At 38.8% G+C, this 21752-nt stretch overlaps 2 protein-coding genes across 3 annotated transcripts; one reads left to right on the forward strand and one right to left on the reverse strand.

Moving 5' to 3' along the window:
• Positions 1 to 621: 621 nt before the first annotated feature.
• Positions 622 to 17495, reverse strand: LOC127002093 (alpha-1,6-mannosyl-glycoprotein 2-beta-N-acetylglucosaminyltransferase-like). 2 transcript variants are annotated; one of them, XM_050867596.1, is made up of 11 exons: positions 17292 to 17495; positions 11762 to 11970; positions 11013 to 11174; positions 10249 to 10392; positions 9349 to 9446; positions 8343 to 8444; positions 7684 to 7882; positions 6263 to 6477; positions 5648 to 5777; positions 3757 to 3904; positions 622 to 1705 (listed from the first exon to the last, which is right to left on the reverse strand). In XM_050867596.1, the coding sequence occupies exons 2-11, from the start codon at positions 11954 to 11956 to the stop codon at positions 1506 to 1508; spliced, it is 1593 nt and encodes a 530-aa protein (XP_050723553.1). In that variant the 5' UTR covers positions 11957 to 11970; positions 17292 to 17495; the 3' UTR covers positions 622 to 1505. The 2 variants fall into 2 exon arrangements, with proteins under 2 accessions (XP_050723553.1, XP_050723554.1); XM_050867597.1 differs by lacking the exon at positions 622 to 1705 and having other exon boundaries at positions 3666 to 3904; positions 17292 to 17489.
• On the forward strand, positions 12483 to 14153 carry LOC127002296 (mucin-19-like). Its single transcript, XM_050868109.1, has one exon. The coding sequence runs from the start codon at positions 12483 to 12485 to the stop codon at positions 14151 to 14153; it is 1671 nt and encodes a 556-aa protein (XP_050724066.1).
• Positions 17496 to 21752: the final 4257 nt, after the last annotated feature.

Here is a 21752-nt window from a genome sequence, read left to right on the forward strand (position 1 = left end):
ACTTTGGGAAACACTATCAAAATTATCCTGCACTGACATAAAATCCAGGTCATATATAAACTTTGGTAGTCTTTTAAAATTAGTCTTGCATTGGTTTTGTTTCCCTGATGAAGATAAAGCAGCCTGAAATATAAACTCTGGGGAATCTTTTCAAAATTATCCCTTCGCAGATTTCACTTCCTAGACGGAGATAAAATATGGATCAAAATGTAGACTCCGTGAACGGCTGGTTTAGTTCACCCGACAGAGATGAGATAAAAATAAACCTACCAGGAACGCAACACATGCAAAAAAAATGTAAAAATATGTAGGTAACCAGGCAGAGATGAATTATATGGATCAAAAAATATACTCTGCAAAAGGCTATCAAACCATTCTTGCATTAATTTAGTTTCCCTGATAGAAATAAAATAAAAAAAACAAAACCACACAGACCACAAAACACAGCAAAATATATGTAGTTAATTTGGCAGAGATGAATTATAGATCAAAATATATACTCTACAAAAGGCTAGTAAACCATTCTTGCATTAATTTAGTTTCCCTGAAATAAAAAAAAAAAAAAAAAACACAGCAAAAAATATGTAGTTACTTTGGCAGAGATGAATTAAAGATCAAAATATATACTCTGCAGAAGGCTATCAAACCATTCTTGCATTAATTTAGTTCCCCTGACAGAAAAAAAAAAAAAAAAACACACACACAGACCACAAAACACAGCAAAAAATATGTAGTTAATTTGGCAGAGATGAATTATAGATCAAAATATATACTCTACAAAAGGCTAGTAAATCATTCTTGCATTAATTTAGTTCCTCTTAAAGAAATAAAATAAAAAAACAAAACCACACAGACCATAAAACACAGCAAAATATATGTAGTTAATTTGGCAGAGATGAATTATAGATCAAAATATATACTCTACAAAAGGCTATCAAACCATTCTTGCATTAATTTAGTTCCCCAGAAAGAAAGAAAATCAAAAAACAAAACCACACAGAACACAACACACAGCAAAAAATATGTAGTTACTCTTGCAGACAAAATATGGATTGAAATACAGACTCTGCAAAAGGCTATCAAACCATTCTTGCATTAATTTAGTTCCCCAGAAAGAAAGAAAAATAAAAAACAAAGCTACCAGAAACACAACACACAGCAAAATACACGTAGTTACTCTTGCAGATAAAATATGGATTGAAATATGGACTCTGCAGAAAAACTATTAACTCATTCTTACACTTACTTAGTCCACCCCCCCCAAACAGATAGAAACCCAAACACACAACACGCAGCAAAAAATATGTAATTACTCTTGCAGATAAAATATGGATTGAAATACGGACTCTGCAAAACAACTATCAACTCATTCTTACACTTATTCACTCCCCCAAAACAGATAAAAACCAAAGCACACAACACACAGCACAAAAAAATATATACAAACACGCAGAATTATAAACACCTGCATTAACACGATAAGCAATATATGACTAAAACTTGGACTAGTGGAAAATCATACTGGCCTTGTTATGATACACCGTTGATGTGAGCTGCAAAACTGTATGGAGCAATCTCAACGTGGTAGGCAGGAGGTGGTGGTGGTTGTGGTGGTGACGGTGATGGTGGTAATGATGGTGGTGGTAATAGTGATGGTAGACAGTAGTGGTGGTGGTAGTTGTGGTAGTTATCAAAAACTTGAGAACTATATTTTAAGAAGACACAGAGCAGAGTAAGATAAAAATATATAGGCTTCTTAGGTGTTTAGCTCAGTATGCAGACATGATTAAATATGAGTATACGAATCACACACACACACACACACACACACACACATGCACGACCCCCTCACATGCAAACACACATGCATACTTTACAATATCTTACGCAGCAATAATCAATAAAGAGGAGACAAGATTAAGTTACATTACCCAACAATAAGGAACAGAAAAAATAAATCATCACAGCACTTACAAACCACACAAACACCCACACCCACACCCACACGCACTTAGCATTACTTTAAGCTAGAAGAAACGATAGAGAGGAGGCAAGATAAGGGTCATGTTAGTCAGTGAGCAAGAGGAGGCAGGCATCGGCAAGGTTGGTACTCCTGGAAAAGCTAAATGCCTGTAGGAATAGTTAACTCTGCTCTCTTAAAATCCCGTGAAAATAATGAAAGTTTACATTTTGAAGTCACACAGGAAACATTCAAGATAAATACACATACACAAAGAAAAAGAATCCGCCCTTATAAACACCTCACCGATGATACGATAGAACAAAAATATGAATTAAAAGTCTCCTTGCTAGCCCTTGGTAGTGAGTGTAAGTGGACTATACAACACTTATCTGCTGCTAATACTACTACACTACTACAGTCTAGGCTAGCGGGCTTACACCACCTCCTGGGGTACTGCAAACATCAACATCCGAGGGCCGATGATGAAAACACAGCTCGTCAACTTAAACCAGAGAATGACGATGATTTACAAGAATTATCCTAAGCTAGCAATGCTCACACAGCCCCCTCGGACACTGCAGACATCTATATTTACGGGCCAGTTATAAAAACACAGCTAAGTAAAGTAAATAATAGGATGATGATGATACATGTGAACAACTATCCTGCCACTTTCTTTGCGACTACACCTCTACATATCACATTTTGTCTCTTGTGTGCCTTAGATCAGATAGCCGATGATACAACAGCGATGAATACCTCTTAGATGGTAAACACAAACCCGTCTATCACTTTAACGACAGCACTTTACCTCCTGTCACTGTGTACCTTATATCGCACTGTTTCTTATAGTAAAACCACATCACCTGCCCTCCGTGCGTCCAATGGTTCTGAGTTGCATACAGATCAAGACAAGACTCAGGAACGCAAACTCAATGCCTTGGTCTCACAGTAGGATGAAAACACTTGACTTTGGGGGATGACATGTGAAGTGAAACGACATATGAAGGAACTGCCTGAGCCAATGAATCATTGCATGGGTGAGTCAGTGAGCTGGGGCAGAAAACCTCACAAAAAAAAGATGAGTATGTGAGTAAATCAAGAGAATGACTAAAAAAAATGGATGAGTGAGTGAGTTTGGGGTCTGGGAGGAAAGTCTTAAAAATGGATGAATGAGTCGATGAGTGAGTCTAAGAAGCTGGGAATCTCTTGCTAAATGAATGAAGTGAGTGAGTTTGTGGTCAGGGAGGAAAGTCTCAAAAAAACAGATGAGTGAATTTTAAATAGCTGGAAATCTCTTGCTAAATGAATGAGTTTAGAATGGAAAAAAATCCTAAAAAAAAAAAAGATGAATGAGTGATTCTAAAAAGTTGGAAATCTCTTGCTAAATGAATGAGTTTAGAATGGAAAAAAAAAAAAAAAAAAATGAATGAGGGCATGAATTCGGCGTCTCAGAGGAAAGTCTCAAAAGCAGACGGATGAGTGAATGAGTGAATCTAAAACGCTGGAATTCTCTTGCTAAATGAATGAGTTTAGAATGGAAAAAAAATCCTCAAAAAAAAAAAAAAAAAAAACATGAATGAGGACATGAGTTTGGGGTCTCGGAGGAAAGTCTCAAAAGCAGATGGATGAGTGAATGAGTGAATCTAAAAACCTGGAAAACTCTTTGGCGAATGAACGGGTGAGTGAATGAGACGCAGCATTGAAAGCCAAACGTATAACCCAGCCCGAGGTACAAAACGAGGACGCGGGTCAGTGCTGCGATCAGGATCCACTTCGTATTTGTACAGTACCGTTGTTTTGGTTGTTCTGGGCAAGGAGGAGGTTGGAGAGCGAGTCGAGCAGCCCGGAGTGGTCCAGCCCCGTGGAGACCGAGAAGGAGCGGCAGAGAGCATGGTCCCTCTTGTCCCCCCAGCCTCCGTTGCCCTTGTGCTTCTTGACCTGAGGGCGGAGAAACGGAAGATTGGGTCAACATGCCACATCGTCGTACGCAGACATATATTTGCTGATTTCCGAGCCAAAAATTGCCTCCTTCATCCCGATAACTAGATTAATTTATAGTCGTCGTTGAAGTGGTTAAAACGTCCAACTGCTCAGGAAGGGTGAAAATGGACGATAAACGAAATGATGATGATGAAGTGGTTATATATCATTTTTTTTTTTTTTTTTTTTTTTGCTATAGTTATGGGTCCGGAGCCAGACAATGTGATGTGGCGAGTATAGTGACCTGGCAATGGTGGGTTGGTTGGATGTTGTGGTGTGATTTGGTGTCGGGTTCGATGATGAAGTTTATGTACTGATTTTCAGAGTAAAAAATATATAATGATGGTTTGTACATAATTTAAAAGGAAATTAGTAATATAAATCTATAAATAAAATAAAAACAAATCTAGAGCTAAAATATAATGCATCAATTCAAAAATAAAATAGAATACATATATTAAAAAATACAATAGAGTAATGCAAATTTAGAAATAAAATATATACATAAATCTAGAGCTAAATTATAATACATAAATTTATAAATAAAGTAGAATACATGAATTTATAAATAAAATACAATAATACATAAACTTATATAGTAGTAATGGTAATAATGTATATATACCACAGCAATTAAGACCCCAAAGAAGCAGCAGTACTCATTTATGGCAGTGAGAGTATCTATTGATCTACCTATCTCTATGTCTCTCTTTACAACTCTCTATCCATACATATCAATAGAAAGACGGATAGATAAATATGTTTCCCTGACTAACCAACCTTTTTTTTTTTTTTTTTACAGCAGAGGAGTCAGTTCAAGGGCATAAAAAAAAAGGAAACAAATGTGAAAAAAAAGCCCGCTACTCACTGCTCCTAAAAAGAGTCATACAACTGCAGCCTGACTTTTTAAACATACCTATCTCTATGTCTCTCTATACAACTCTCTATCCATACATATATAATAGAAAGATGGATAGATAAATGTTTCCCTGACTTACCAACCATTCTCAACCCGGTAGCAGCGATGGGCTAAATTTGTGGCTTTACCGTGTAGCAGCGACGGGCCAAATTTGTGTCATGATATAAACCCGCCCCAAAATAGATGATACATAAACTGATCACAAATGCGTTGATATATGTTATGAAATGGTTTGTGTGAGTGATGATTTTTTCTCATTTTTTTCGTTTAGAGGGACCATAAACCCGATAGCAGCGACAGGCCAAATTTGTGGCTTACCATGTAGCAGCGACGGGCCAAATTTGTGGCTTACCATGTAGCAGCGACGGGCCAAATTTGTGGCTTACCGTGTAGCAGCGATGGGCCAAATTTGTGGCTTACCATGTAGCAGCGACGGGCCAAATTTGTGGCTTACCATGTAGCAGCAATGGTCCCAATTTGTGCCATGATACAAACCCCCCAAAATAGATGATACATAAACTGATCACAAATGCGCTGATATATGTTATGAAATGGTTTGTGTGAGTGATGATTTTTTCTCATTTTTCTCGCTTAGAGGGGCCTTTAAGAAACATGATCCCCGCTGCTACCAGGTTAACTTATACAACTCCAGCCTGACTTTTTAAACGTGACATTAGACTTTAAGTACTGCTGATAGATCTTTTTTAACCCATTTTTCAATCTATTTATCAATCCCTGTTGCCTCACCCACACCACACCCACTCCCTCGGCCCTACACATACCTTCTTTGCGGGGGTGTGGACCACGATGAGTTGCCGCGGGTAGAGGGTGCGCTGGCCGGCCTGGAGAGTCCTGTGCACCTTGTTGAGCACAGTGCGTGAGCTGCAGTCCTTCTTCTTGTGATGGACACCACTGAGGAGGCATGGAGAGAAGGAGAGAGGTGAGGGTGGTGATAGAGGAGGAAGTCTGACCTAACCTTATCATTCTATATAGTATAGCTTGTGGTCTAGTTAAGAAAAAATACTAAATAAGACAGAACCACATAGATGAATTTCCTCACACTATTTTCCTAAACTTGTGGATGGGGCAAGAAAATAATTAGTAAATAAATAAGTAAATTAAACAGAACCCCACAGCTGACTTTTCTTTGCAATTTTCCTTTGTATGTAACTTGCAGGAAAAATGAGGAATAATTGTGGAAAAAATATATTGCAGGAAAAAATCAAATAACTTAAGACTGATCCACAATATATGACTCTCCTTCCACCCTTCTCCTAAAAAAAATCAAGTAACTTAGACTGATCCACACATATGACTCTCCTTCCACCCTTCTCCTAAGTGTCAAAATTGTAAGGGAAAAAAATAAAAGACAACCCCACAGCTGCCCTTCCCCTCACCATTCTCCGATGTGGAAGACTCTTGGGGCGCGGAGGACCAGCGTGTGCAGCTTCTGGGAGAGGCAGGTGTTGCTGACGTGCAGTAGCGACCAGTCCCAGTTGTAGTCATCGTGGTCGCAGAACTTGTCGTTGCACGCCTTGATCTGCTGCCAGACGCTGTGGTTGAAGGCGAACCCCATGTTGTGCTTGGACGAAACCCACTGCGTCACCTCAACCTGGGGGAACGTAAAGGAAAGATTTATTTATTTATTCTTTTTTTTTTACAAGAAAGGAGACAGCTCAAGGGCACACAAAAATAGGAAACAATAATAAAAAAAGCCCGCTACTCACTCCTCCCCAAAAAAAAGAATCAAAAGAGGTGTGGTTCACTTGATAAGCATAGATGAGTGGAACGGACTTTTATGTATTAGTGGCTATCTCTATCTATTCCTTTTTTTTCTTTTTCATCTTTTCTCCTCTTAAAACCCATGAAAAATGTACAGCAAATAACCAAGCAACTACTGTATTCATGGCTATCCCTACCTTTTTCTTTCTTTCTCTATCTATCTCTTTTTTTTCTCCTCTCATACCCACAAAAACTAGTAACTCTCTATATCTTTCTTTCTCTCTCTCATCAACAATCTCTCTTTTCTCCTCTCACACTCACAAAAACTAGTAACTCTCTATATCTTTCTTTCTCTCTTTCATCAACAATCTCTCTTTCCTCCTCTCACACTTACAAAAACTAGTAATTCTCTATATCTTTCCTTCTCTCTTTCATCAACAATCTCTCTTTCCTCCTCTCACACCCACAAAAACTAGTAACTCTCTATATCTTTCCTTCTCTCTTTCATCAACAATCTCTCTTTCCTCCTCTCACACTTACAAAAACTAGTAACTCTCTATATCTTTCCTTCTCTCTTTCATCAACAATCTCTCTTTCCTCCTCTCACACTTACAAAAACTAGTAACTCTATATCTTTCCTTCTCTCTTTCATCAACAATCTCTCTTTCCTCCTCTCACACCCACAAAAACTAGTAACTCTCTATATCTTTCCTTCTCTCTTTCATCAACAATCTCTCTTTCCTCCTCTCACACCCACAAAAACTAGTAACTCTATATATCTTTCTTTCTATCTTTCATCAACAATCTCTTTTTTCGCCTCTCATACCCACAAAAACTAGTAACTCTCTATAGCTTTCTTTCTCTCTCTCATCAACAATCTCTCTTTTCTCCTCTCACACCCACAAAAACTAGTAAATCTATATATCTTTCTTTCTATCTTTCATCAACAATCTCTTTTTTCGCCTCTCATACCCACAAAAACTAGTAACTATATATCTTTCTTTCTCTCTTTCATCAACAATCTCTTTTTTCCTCTCACACCCACAAAACCTCACCATAAAGAGCCAAACCAAGCCACCGAGTGTGTTTCCCTCACCTTCCTCGCATCCGTGTGAAAGTTGTAGGTCTTCAAGTAGTTCCCGAGGGTGATGAGGGAACACTTGGCGCAGGCCCGGGGCACTGCAGCATTCAGGAGCCTCAGCATGTGCAGGAAGTCCTCGGCGACATAGTGGTCCTCCTCCAGAAACAGCACCAGGCCTGTGTGGTTCTTGAGCACCCACACATCATCAAAGATCCTGGGAGATGACCCGAATTAGGATCTTTTGTTTTCCTTTTTAGTATACCATAAGTAGCTCCAAAGTGAGTATGATTTGCTTTGATCTTAAAGTAAAGGTAATGTTCAGGCTTATACTAAAGCTGCACATGGCCTCAATGCTCAACTCAGTTACAAGACATATTGAGCCTGAGGTGGGACATAACCCATTACCCCGGGACACAGGGCCAGTGTGAAATCAGGAATAAATGAATTTAATATGTAATCATATATGTATGATAAACTATCTTGGTTTTGGTTTGGTTAAGTTAGATTATGTTTAGGGGAACTTCAAACCCATGACATGAAGCAAGTTATGACACAGCTCAGCAAAGAACAACCAAACAATCAAAACTGGTGTGATGGAAAACTCTGATCATATCCTTTTCTTCACATGAGTTATACAAATGGTTTATAAATTTTGGTCCATCTGTCTGACTTACTTGTTGGCCTTCCACCACCAGTGATGTTTGGTCTGGGTGAAGCGAGCCTCCCGGTAGTGCTTGTACAGGTCTGGGGTGCCCACACACTTGATCCGCAGAGCCCTGTCAGGGAAATAACCGCAATCAATACATGAATGATAACACTGCATTTGGGTTAGCGTTATTGCCGCACAAAACACACGGCCCTTACACATGACAAGTAAATATGACGAGGTGAATGCAACCACTATAAAAAAAAGCATAAGTACTGAAATTGTGACTGGGTGTGGTTATAAATTATGATGCAACACTGCCCTGCCCAAGATAATGATTGACTCTATAATAATTAGAATATGATCACTGTTATACCATACCTCTATTATTATTATATACGATTATTACCATAGCCTTAAAAAATACTTGTTTCATTTACTCAAATAAACAAAGCACATAACTTCACTGAGATGGGTATTTTTTTTTTTTTTTTTTTTTTTTACAACAAAGGAGACCGCTCAAGGGAAACAAAAGGAGTGTAGAAAAAAAAGCCCGCTACTCACCACTCCCGTAATGGATAAAAGTAAAGAGTGGCCAGAAGAGAGGTCAATTTTGGGTGGATAATATGACAACAGTTAATTATAGTGACATGAATACGCAAGGTGAATACAACTGAGTAAGGCAACATGAATATATACAGGTAAGATGAGTTTTACTAAGACAAATTATTAACCCGGTAGCTGCAGGGATCATGTTTCTTAAAGGCCCCTCTAAGCGAAAAAAATGAGAAAAAATCATCACTCACGTAAACCATTTCATAATATATATCAATGCATTTGTGATCAGTTTATGCATCATCTATTTTGGGGGGTTTATATCATGGCAAAAATTTGGCCCGTTGCTGGTACACGGTAAACCCACAAATTTGGCCCGTCGCTGCTACCGGGTTAAAACTAGGTGAATAAAGTAATATAAATAAATTAGGTGAATATAATTAACCCAGTAAGTCAACATGGATTTCGTATATACTCACTCCTCTGGCTTGGTGTCTCGGGGGCAGTCACCAAGAGACTCGCCGGGGAAGGAGTGTGGGTGAGTCTGCAGCGAGTGTGGGTAGAAAATCTGCATCACCTGGAACAAGAATCATTTTAGTGTCAATTTCTGCTTGTTTTCTTTTAACAGTTTGGAACAAGAATCATTTTAGTATCAATTTCTGCTTGTTTTCTTTTAACAGTTTGGAACAAGAATCATTTTAGTAACAGTTTCTGCTTGTTTTCTTTTTACAGTTTGGAACAAGAATCATTTTAGTAACAGTTTCTGCTTGTTTTCTTTTTACAGTTTGGAACAAGAATCATTTTAGTATCAATTTCTGCTTGTTTTCTCTTTACAGTTTGGAACAAGAATCATTTTAGTATCAATTTCTGCTTGTTTTCTCTTTACAGTTTGGAACAAGAATCATTTTAGTATCAATTTCTGCTTGTTTTCTTTTTACAATTAACAGCTTGATAAAAAAACGAAAAGCAAACAAAAAGGCCCACTCAGTACTGCTCCCAAAAAAGCAAATAGAAATGTGTGGCCAAAGGAGAGAACAATGCTGATTGGAGAGGTGCCTTACAGAACTGAAGTGGGTTTTTGAGCGTGTTCCGTCGACTGAATTTCCCACCTATGTACCTTCTTTACACGAACAGGATATAGGGGTGATTACAAAGCAGATTATACATTTTCACCTCACCCAATTTCACCTACACCAAATTTTACACCTGCACCTCACCAAACTGTGCACTTATACCACCAAATTCTACACTTACCCTTCACCCAAATTTACACTTCACCAAATTTTACCGAGCATATTAACGTAACCTAACAGAACACACTGGACTAAAACTACAAATCTTTCACACATATCATACCTTGGCGGGGTTGGCGTACACACCTTACAGAAGTCGATGGTGGTGATGAGTTGGTTGATGTCCTCGTCATAGTAGTCGTGGGAGAAGACCAGAAGCACCGAGTCAATGTCCCGCGCCTGGGCTAACGAGACGATGAGGTGACGCAGGTACTCCAAGCGGTTGTGTACCTGGTGATGGAACGATACCTTGCCTTAACGAAACTGTACTTACCTGGTATTTAGTAGAGATTTGTTAACTTTCTAGTGATTACTGTACCTTTCAGACTTAATCTCCTTAATATCCTAGCTTATATTTTTTCCTTTTTTTCCTTTCAATAGTTAAAATCTCCTAACTATCCACTTGAGGTTCATTAATTTTGTAAACTATGTACCTACTTAAGATCTAACCTTACTATTCTAGCACCTATTCTCTTCCTTTTCTCCTCTTAATACATACTTCAGCTTCCTTTTCCTGGCATGAACATAAGAATATAAGAACATAAGAACATAGGGAGACTGCAAGAGGCCTGATGGGTTACGCAGGGCAGCTCCAGATTCCCCCCACTACCACCTGTCATCCTCGTCCATGTAGCTATACAGTCTACTCTTAAACATGTTAGTTCTTTACGTTTCAAAATCATATGGAAGGAATGTGAGAAGGTTTAGCTAGTTGGGTGTGGACTGGGTTAAGGGAGGTTACTGGACAAAGCTAGCTGGGGAACAGGAGTTAGGTTAGGTTAGGTACACTTCACCTTTTACATCATCCCCCTCACCCTCTCCCAACCTTACCCATTCCTCTCGCCACTCACCTGTATGGCTATAACGATGGTGTCTGGCTGCACGGGCCCAAACAGCTCCTCGTTCAGCACCGTCTCATTGCCGCTGCGTCGCTGGATCTGCTCCTTGATCTCCCGTATCTGTTCTGCCGTGAGCTCTGGTGCGGCTGATAGCTTCACCCCGTCAGATTTAGACTGGCGAGGATGAATGGGGTTTGTTTTAGAGGTGGGGTGAGGTAAGGTGTTAATAAGGAGTATGTAGTTATTAGGGTGATAAGGTGCTAGGGTAAGAAGGTAAGGGTTTAAGGAGTGTTTTGTAAGGAAGGGAAAAGAAAAGGGTCATAGCAAGGTAGAAAGGTATATACAACAGAGGTGAGTGTTGGGTCTTTTCTAGTCTACCTCTGACCTTTAAAAGAATATCCATTAACTCATACGGAATGCAAAAACTAAAAGAAAAATTCAAATAAAGCTCAACAACTTAAACTTAAAAAAACAAACTCAAAATAAATAAGCAAATAAAGCAAAACAATCACAAACTAAAACCTCAAGTAACAAAACAATAAAAAAAATCATTATATTCTCTCTCCTCAGAAGCTAAAAAACACATAATAAATAAAGACAGTTCTTGACCTATCTTTCGGCCACTCCTCTAACTCTTTTTAGGAGCAGTGATTAGCAGGCTTTTTTTTCATATGTTTCCTTTTTCTTATACCCTTGAACTTACTCCTTTACTGTAAAAAAATAAAAAAAACGTAAATAAATAAATAAAAAAGCACACACACCTGAAGAAACTTTGCTGTGGGGTTCCGTTGCAGGCCGAGCGCTGGGTCTGCCTCGGGGGTCTCTCTGGCAGCTCCTCCGAGGGCAGATTGTGGGTCATGAGGCAGGGGGGGCAGGGCGAGCTGGAGCCAGGCCACACACAGCAGCACCATCACACCAGCCACCCTCACAGCTCGCGGCCACCCTCCACCACGCATCACAAACGGCAAAACTGTGGAGGCATGAGTAGAGATGTGGGTGAACTGAGATTTTTAGTATTATTTATTTTTTTTACATCAAAGGATACGACTCAAGGGCAACAAAAAAAAAAGAGTACACACAAAAAAAAACGTTACTCGCCTCTCACACAAAAGTAAAAAGTAAAGAGCAGCCAAAAGAGAGGAGAATGTATGATTTTATTTTTTTATTTTTTTTTTTTTTTACATCTATGGAGGGAAGTTGGACTTAACGCACCATATCCTGAATGCACCAACTTCGTAGTCCGAATATATTAATAAATGGAAGTCTCGTTCACCACAGTGTCAGTATCCAAGAGTGTAACGGTAAATTAATACAAGCAGTGGTGCATTAAGACCATAATTCCTATTGAGTATGAGTGTAATGCCCTGGATATATCATCACCAATAAGCAAGGAAACTAGAACTGTATGTGTGGTTTGTAGTCAGTGTATTAGTTATGAGAATTTCCTTCTGTTTGAGGATGTGTGTGTGTGTGTGGATCATGATGTCTGGAGGAATGAATGAGGAAACTGGAATGTCTGGAGGAATAAATGAGGAAACTGGAATGTTTGGAGGAATAAATGAGGAAACTGGAATGTTTGGAGGAATAAATGAGGAAACTGGAATGTCTGGAGGAATAAATGAGAAAACTGGAATGTCTGGAGGAATGAATGAGAAAACTGGAATGTCTGGAGGAATAAATGAGAAAACTGGAATGTCTGGAGGAATAAATGAGAAAACTGGGATGTCTGGAGGAATAAATGAGAAAACTGGAATGTCTGGAGGAATAAATGAGGAAACTGGAATGTCTGGAGGAATAAATGAGAAAACTGGGATGTCTGGAGGAATAAATGAGAAAACTGGAATGTCTGGAGGAATAAATGAGAAAACTGGAATGTCTGGAGGAATAAATGAGAAAACTGGGATGTCTGGAGGAATAAATGAGAAAACTGGAATGTCTGGAGGAATAAATGAGAAAACTGGAATGTCTGGAGGAATAAATGAGGAAACTGGAATGTCTGGAGGAATGAATGAGAAAACTGGAATGTCTGGAGGAATAAACGAGAAAACTGGAATGTCTGGAGGAATAAATGAGGAAACTGGAATGTCTGGAGGAATAAACGAGAAAACTGGAATGTCTGGAGGAATAAACGAGAAAACTGGAATGTCTGGAGGAATAAACGAGAAAACTGGAATGTCTGGAGGAATAAACGAGAAAACTGGAATGTCTGGAGGAATGAATGAGGAAACTGGAATGTCTGGAGGAATAAACGAGAAAACTGGAATGTCTGGAGGAATAAATGAGGAAACTGGAATGTTTGGAGGAATAAATGAGGAAACTGGAATGTCTGGAGGAATAAACGAGAAAACTGGAATGTCTGGAGGAATAAACGAGAAAACTGGAATGTCTGGAGGAATGAATGAGGAAACTGGAATGTCTGGAGGAATGAATGAGAAAACTGGAATGTCTGGAGGAATAAACGAGAAAACTGGAATGTCTGGAGGAATGAATGAGGAAACTGGAATGTTTGGAGGAATAAATGAGGAAACTGGAATGTCTGGAGGAATGAATGAGGAAACTGGAATGTCTGGAGGAATAAATGAGGAAACTGGAATGTCTGGAGGAATGAATGAGGAAACTGGAATGTCTGGAGGAATAAATGAGGAAACTGGAATGTCTGGAGGAATAAACGAGAAAACTGGAATGTCTGGAGGAATAAATGAGGGAACTGGAATGTTTGGAGGAATAAATGAGGAAACTGGAATGTCTGGAGGAATAAATGAGGGAACTGGAATGTCTGGAGGAATAAACGAGAAAACTGGAATGTCTGGAGGAATGAATGAGGAAACTGGAATGTCTGGAGGAATAAACGAGAAAACTGGAATGTCTGGAGGAATAAATGAGGAAACTGGAATGTCTGGAGGAATAAACGAGAAAACTGGAATGTCTGGAGGAATAAATGAGGAAACTGGAATGTCTGGAGGAATAAACGAGAAAACTGGAATGTCTGGAGGAATAAATGAGGAAACTGGAATGTCTGGAGGAATAAACGAGAAAACTGGAATGTCTGGAGGAATAAATGAGGAAACTGGAATGTCTGGAGGAATAAACGAGAAAACTGGAATGTCTGGAGGAATAAACGAGAAAACTGGAATTTGCTTGTGTGGTTTGTAGTTTGTGTAGCTACTGGATATAACTGATTTTTCATGGGTTAGTTTATCTGTAGCTATCCATTAGGTTGCAATAACAGTGTATAGGCTCTTAAGATCAACTAGTTTGCCAAGTTGCTCAGTAAATAACTATACAAGACTTTTTTATAGTAATGGAGGCAGCTCAAGGGAAAAAATTCTTATTCTCCAACATGCTGCTCAATAAATAGTAATAATAACAATAATAATAATGATAAGAGTTCTATTTAGCCTAACAGCATATATAAAACAGAACGGCAAAGAATAAAGAACATACCATTAACTAATATTGATACTAGATAATTATTTCACCCAGCGGCATATAATTATAAAACAGGATAATAGCGAAAAGGTGTACAAAACAGAACATGCTAATAATATATACTGATACTAGATAGTCAATTAACCTCACCTTTAGTTCTGCCCATTTGCACTCAGTTAATCAGCTCACTACCACTACAATATATATAATGGTGTGAGTCTATCAGCAGTTCCTTGTATATGCTGGCAGTCACACACACAGTCACTAACCAAGGTCAAGGGTAAACTGACTGGCTGACTGGCTGACTGGCTATAAAAGGTTGTGTGCTCATGGAGGTACATCAAGGCCACACCCTATATACTCTTCCCTCCTGCACTGGTTCAAGGTGGATGTTGCCTGAGTGACCACCACCTGACCTCACCTCACCTCACCTGACTTAGCAAGGAGGGGATTTAGGCAGGGCAAGGAACACAGGGGAGGGAATATGAGGGATTCTGACTGGTCCATAATGAAGAAACTCCATATGCTGACATTCACTAAGCCTTTCTCTGTCCTGTATGAAGACTGGTCAACCTAAAAGTATTATCATTGCCTGGTATTCAAGTGAGTCGCCCTTTAACCCGGTATCGGCGAGGGGCCAAATTTGTGGCTTACCGTGTAGCAGCGACGGGCCAAATTTGTGCCATGATATAAACCCCCAAAAAATAGATGATACATAATCTGATCACAAATGCTTTGATATATATTATGAAATGGTTTGTGTGAGGGGTGATTTTTTCTCATTTTTCTCGCTTGGAGGGACCATTAAGAAACATGATCCCCGCCGCTACCGGGTTAACTATAACATAAAGTTGTATATGCTATTGTGACCAGAGCTAGATTACACTTTTATATTGCGATGAGGTGGAGCTAAACTACAAACTAACCGGATCGAGGAATGCTTAGGGGAGAGTTGGGGCAAGGTGTGAGACTGTTACTAAAAGGGACAGGTACAGGTAAAATTCTCCCCAGGTAAATATTTGTTCTAGGACCCCAAAATTTTCAACAGGTGACAATTTCCAACACTTAAGAGGGTATTTTTCACCCCCCCATAACTCAAAAAATATGTGTTTGCAATGTATTTCGTGTTCCCTACCCCATTCCCAAAAGCCCCCTAGCCAGTTTTAATTGAGAAGGGGGAGTATGCACAAACACTAGAATAATACCCAAAATACCACACCTGAAACCATTTAGACAGGTGTTAAATGCCATTCATAAATAGTGAATGTAAGAGCAGGTAAAGGTAAAATTCTCCCCAGGTAAATATTTGTTGTAGGACCCCAAAATTTTAAACAGGTGACGATTTCCAACACCAAAGACTAAAAACCAAAGCACCACACCTAAGAACCCTTCAGACAGGTGTTAATTAGCATACGTGGCTGAAAGGGAAAGTAAGGAAAATATTGGAAATGATGGGTAAAATTATTTGTTATAGATCTCACCAAATTATTAACAGGTGACAAGTTCCATCACTAAGGCCTAAAAATAACACCCCACACCTGAGAACCATTAAGACAGGTGTTAATTGGCATACATAGACACACAGGTAACTGAAAGGGAGAGTAAGTTAAAATACACGTTCTAGGACTCCCAAATTCTCAACAGGTGACAATTTCCATCACTAAAGCCTGAAAATCAACATCCCACACCTGAGAACCATTTAGACAGGTGTTAATTAGGATATGCAGACACACAGGTAACAGAAAGGGAGAGTAAGTTAAAATACACATTCTAGGACCTCCAAATTCTCAACAGGTGACAAATTCCATCACTAAAGCCTGAAAATCAACACCCCACACCTGAGAACCATTTAGACAGGTGTTAATTAGAATACGTAGACACACAGGTAACAGAAAGGGAGAGTAAGTTAAAATACACGTTCTAGGACTCCCAAATTCTCAACAGGTGACAATTTCTATCACTAAGGCCTAAAAATCAACACCGCACACCTGAGAACCATCAAGACAGGTGTTAATTAGAATACGTAGACACACAGGTAACAGAAAGGGAGAGTAAGTTAAAATACACATTCTAGGACCTCCAAATTCTCAACAGGTGACAAATTCCATCACTAAAGCCTGAAAATCAACACCCAACACCTGGGAACCCTTTAGACAGGTGTTAATTAGAATACGTAGACACACAGGTAACAGAAAGGGAGAGTAAGTTAAAATACACGTTCTAGGACTCCCAAATTCTCAACAGGTGACAATTTCCATCACTAAATCCTAAAAATCATCACCCCACACCTGAGAACCATTTAGACAGGTGTTAATTAGAATACGTAGACACGCAGGTAACAGAAAGGGAGAGTAAGTTAAAATACACATTCTAGGACCTCCAAATTCTCAACAGGTGACAAATTCCATCACTAAAGCCTGAAAATCAACACCCAACACCTGGGAACCCTTTAGACAGGTGTTAATTAGAATACGTAGACACGCAGGTAACTGAAAGGGAGAGTAAGTTAAAATACACGTTCTAGGACTCCCAAATTCTCAACAGGTGACAAATTCCATCACTAAATCCTAAAAATCAACACCCCACACCTGAGAACCCTTTAGACAGGTGTTAATTAAGAGACGTAAGCACATTAAGAGACGTAAGCACACAGGTAACAGAGAGGGAGAGTAAGTTAAAATACACGTTCTAGGACCTCCAAATTCTCAACAGGTGACAAATTCCATCACTAAGGCCTGAAAATCAACACCCAACACCTGAGAACCATTTAGACAGGTGTTAATTAAGGCAGGTCAACAAACAGGTAAGCTTACACACCTCTCCCCACACCTGTCCCTGGGTATAAAAGAGCTCATTTCTCACCTTGGACAGCGGGAAGAGCCAAATTTTGAGGTATTTAAGCGCCATGGTGGGCAGGTGGCAGGGGAGGCGGAGGCAGTGTCAGCGGTCCCACGTTCGAACCCCGGCCCTGGCTGAGTGGCTGTCTGCTGCTGCTCCTCTTCTTCTTCTTGTGGCTGATGATAGAGAGGCTGTTTTGGGTTACTTTTTGGTTTGTTTTGAGTTTTTTTCTTAATGGTTTGGTTAAAGAAGAAAGAAACGTAATTAAGGAGGTAAAATGTATATATGTGTTTCTTCTGTTTGCCGGTAAAGAGGGTGATTTACGTTATTTTGGGGGTTATTTGGGTTTAGATATATGTAATTTGGTGTTTTGTTTGCTTTATTTTACCTTAGTTTGGTTTATACGAGGAATTATAGATATGTAGGCCTATATTAATTGTATTCGTGAGTTCTCCTAAAGAGAGTGATTTAGGTTATTTTTTCTGGTTATTTGGGTTTATTTGTGTGTAATTTAGTGTTTTGTTTGGTTTATTTATCTTTAGTTTGTGTTATATGAGGAATTATAGATAAGTATAGCAAATTGCATGTATTCGTGATTTCTGCTAAAGAGGGTGATTTGGGTTATTTATTGGTGTTTTAGATATCCATGTGTGTGTGATTTAGTATTTTTGTGGTTTATTTAGTGTTAGTTTGGTCAGTTTTTGTTTTATAAGGGAAATTATAACAAGGGATCCTGCATTTTTTTTTTCTTTTTGCTGGTGTTGTTGTATGCCATTTTTTGTTCGTTTGGGTTTGCATGTGTTATCATTTTGTTATTTTAGAGGTTTATTTCGTAATAGTTTGGATACTTAATGGTTTATAATGAAATTATTCTTAAAGGGAGTCTCTATATAAAATAATATGAGGAGCTTCTACATTGCCTATAAATTTTCTAACCTTCTCTTTAGATATTCCTATTTGTTTATATACCTACACAGTCCTTAAAACTACTTTCATAATGGTATTAGAGAAACATGATACAAAACGAGAATGCGTACGGCAAGAAACATCCGTAAATGATAGAAAATGCGTACGAGCCATGACTAACTATCTTATCTAATATCTAATGCACAGGAATACATACATACATTATCATTCTACTCTAATTACACTCACAGCGCAGCACAACCTCCTAACAAAGCACCTAACATCACAACACCACAGGAATGCGTACGATAAATAATGTAGTGTACGTTTTCCCTCCTTTCAAGGCAGACTGCACCAAATAGCAAGGGCAGGCGAAGGCCATTTACCTGAGTGTTTTAATGTCTTTACGCCTCAGAAACAGAAGAAATTATTACCTGTGAAAGCCTTGACGTAATTATTTTGCAGCTACACACTCTACTTCTCTTAATTTCTCTTCTATTTCCTTCCCTTCCTTGTTTCTTCATTCCCTATCCTTCCTTTCTCTTCTCTTCCCTTCCCTTCCTTCTCTTCCTTTCCTTTCCCTTTCCCTTTCCTTCCGATCCTTGCTCCTTCCCTATCCTTCCTTTCTCTTCCCTTCCCTTCCCTTCCCTTTCCCTCTCCTTCCGATCCTTGCTCCTTCCCTATCCTTCCTTTCTCTTCCCTTCCCTTCCCTTTCCCTTTCCGATCCCTTCCCTTTCCCTTTCCTTCCCTTCTCTATAGCTCGATCCTCCTCCATTTCTTTCCCTTCTCTCCTCTTCCCTTTCTTTCCCTTCCCTCCTCTTTCCTTCCCCTTCCTTCTACTCTTTCCTTTTTCCTTCCTTTTTCTGTTTCCTTCCCTTCCTCTTCTCTTTCCTTCTTCCTCTTTCCATTTCGTTCTCCTCCCTTCCATTTCTCCTATATTCCTTTTTTTCGTTTCTGTCTGGTAGAACAATTAAGCTCAGTTCCATAGTAATATTCAGTCAACTATGGATCACTCCTTCACTCACTAAAGTATTCACACATCTGCAATAAGAACTTACAAGACTGACTTTAACCTTTCTTTCTTGCATATATACGAACACTTTGAATGATACTAAACTGCTTACTAATCATTATCATCGTTAGTTTTAGAGTAATTTTATCAGCTAATTCAATTCTTCAAAGTTTTTTTTTTAGAGTAATTTTATCAGCTAATTCATTTCTTCAAAGTTTTTTTTTTCCACGTTCGATTAGAAGAAACATATGGAGTTTTTTTTTAGTTTTTTTAATGCTTTTTTTGCATTTCCTTGCTTACAACGTTTTTGACTGGAGGAAACGTTTGCTAATACTTTGTTTAATCTTTCCTCTGTTTCTTTTCTCTCCTTTCTCATCCTCTCTCCTCTCCTCTCCTCTCTCCACGTCTAATAAGAAGAAACAACAAGACCCCAGACCTTACCTCTCCTCTGCCTAAGACGTCTCTGAATTGCTAAAACGTTTGGCAATCATTCTTATTCACTCACCAACGCACTCGTTCACTCTTACTCTTGAACTCACTCTCTCTCTCTAGGTGAAGATAAAATTGCAAACGTGTCACTCTCTCTCTCTCTCTCTCTCTCTCTCTCTCTCTCTCTCTCTCTCTCTCTCTCTCTCTCTCTCTCTCATGTGACCGGTTGCTGAAAAACGATAGGAGATTTTTTTTTTTTTGAAAGATAAGAATAATTAAATACCACCTACCCTATTATTATTTTGATTATTATTAGTAGAAGTATATAGTTATTTTTTTTCTTGGTGACCATACGTTACAGCAGCGCGTGGCCTCAATGCTCATCTCCGTAGCATTATCCTTGAGCCAATAGTAGTAGTAGTAGTAGTCGTAGTAGTAGTAGAAGTAGTAGTAGTAGTAGTAGTAGTAGTAGTAGTAGTAGTAGGAGGAGTAGTAGTAGTTGTAGTAGTAGTAGTAGTAGTAAAGGAAAAGGGAAGAAACTAAGATAACGCAAGAAAAAGAGGAAAATGAAGAGGAGGAAAAGAAAACCAAAGATAAAGATAAGAAAAAAAGATAAAAGGAAGCCGATCGAGGATAAGGACAAGGAGAAGAGAAACAGAAGGAGGAGGAAGAGGAAGAAGATACGAATGAGCAGAGAGATAACGTCGACGAAGATAAGGAAGAAGAAAACGGGAAACAAAAACGAAAGAAGAAACGGGATAATAATTGCAAAGAGGAAGATAGAGAGGAGGAAGAGGAAGACAAAGGGAAGGAAAAGGAGGAAGGGGGAGACGAAGGAAGAGAAAATAAAATAACAAAGTAATTTTATTCGTTAATTTTACAGTCTGTGGATGGCAACTGGAATGTGACCTTGAAACACACACACACACACACACACACACACACACACACACACACACACACACGAGTACTTTACCCTCCAAAATATTGATACAAATATGTTTAAGAAATTTTACTATGATAAGAAAAATAGAGATGAAATACAACATTGTTTTTTAATTACTATAGACTCAATTCTGAAACATAAAAAAGTAGAAAACAATAGGGAAGAATAAATGGCAACACACACACACACACACACACATACACACACACTCCTTCCTCGTTTTTTTACCTTCTCTTCCTCCTCTTCCTATATTCCTCGTCCTCCTCCTCCTCGATCTCTCCCGGCCCCTCCATATTTATATTCTTTCTACTTCCTCCGTCTCTTTTTACTTCTCTCTTTCCCACTTTTCCTCCTTCTCCTCCTCCTCCTCCTCTTCCTCGTTTCGCTTCTTCGTCAATACTGTCATGAAATACTAAACACCCTGGACCAAACACTCATTCATATGTGTGGTGAGTGGCAAGGAGAGTGGAAGGTCAAGGGAGGGAGAAAGTAGACTGCATCTTAATGAGTGAGTGCAACTCACTAGCGGAGCCAGGAGGGGCGCACCTGCTCACGTGCCCCCCCAAAAAATACATATTATGATTTTTAATAACCGAAATAATAATAATAATAATAATAATAATAATAATTATTATTATTATTATTATTATTATTATTATTATTATTATTATTATTATTATTATTATTATTATTATTATTATTATTATTAAAATGCATAAATGAATGTTTATCTACTAGTTCGCGTTAACATTTGTGTTAGAGCTAAAAATAAAAAAAAACGTGAAATACTCCCCCAGAACGAGTATCTACAGATTCTACACTTCAGTTCATTCACGCTCTGCGAGTTTCGGCTCGCTGACTTGCCTATATAGTACGCGTATATCGGGCGGGTACTGGGCAAGGGGGAGAGAGGGGTTCAGAGAGCTGCGTCAGGTCGCAAGTGATGTACAAAGACTACCTCTTAAATGATCCAGTTCTGGGCCTGGATGATTTACATGATTATGTCACTAAATTCAGAATGTGATCACGTTGGTCTTCTGTACCTAAAAGATGTCTGCCAAATACTGTACTTGATACCAATGAGCAGTGCTCACAAAATTATCCTGTGACAAAGAAATTATCACTTATTTACGCCACCTTGCCCATTCCATCTGCTACAGCTGAACGAAGTTTTTCTACACTTATATATATA

This window comes from Eriocheir sinensis, chromosome 22 (genome assembly GCF_024679095.1).
Source record: "Eriocheir sinensis breed Jianghai 21 chromosome 22, ASM2467909v1, whole genome shotgun sequence".
Taxonomy (NCBI): Eukaryota; Metazoa; Arthropoda; class Malacostraca; order Decapoda; family Varunidae; genus Eriocheir; species Eriocheir sinensis.

Excerpts from the sequence above, each read along its gene's own strand:
- LOC127002093 (XM_050867596.1), bottom strand. The coding sequence starts at position 11,956 with ATGCGTGGTGGAGGGTGGCCGCGAGCTGTGAGGGTGGCTGGTGTGATG. Across the intron at positions 10,393-11,012 it reads CCATCGTTATAGCCATACAG|GTACACAACCGCTTGGAGTA; the intron begins GTGAGTGGCGAG and ends TTCCATCACCAG. Across the intron at positions 5,778-6,262 it reads GTCTTCCACATCGGAGAATG|TGGTGTCCATCACAAGAAGA; the intron begins GTGAGGGGAAGG and ends ATGCCTCCTCAG.
- LOC127002296 (XM_050868109.1), top strand. The coding sequence starts at position 12,483 with ATGTCTGGAGGAATGAATGAGGAAACTGGAATGTCTGGAGGAATAAAT.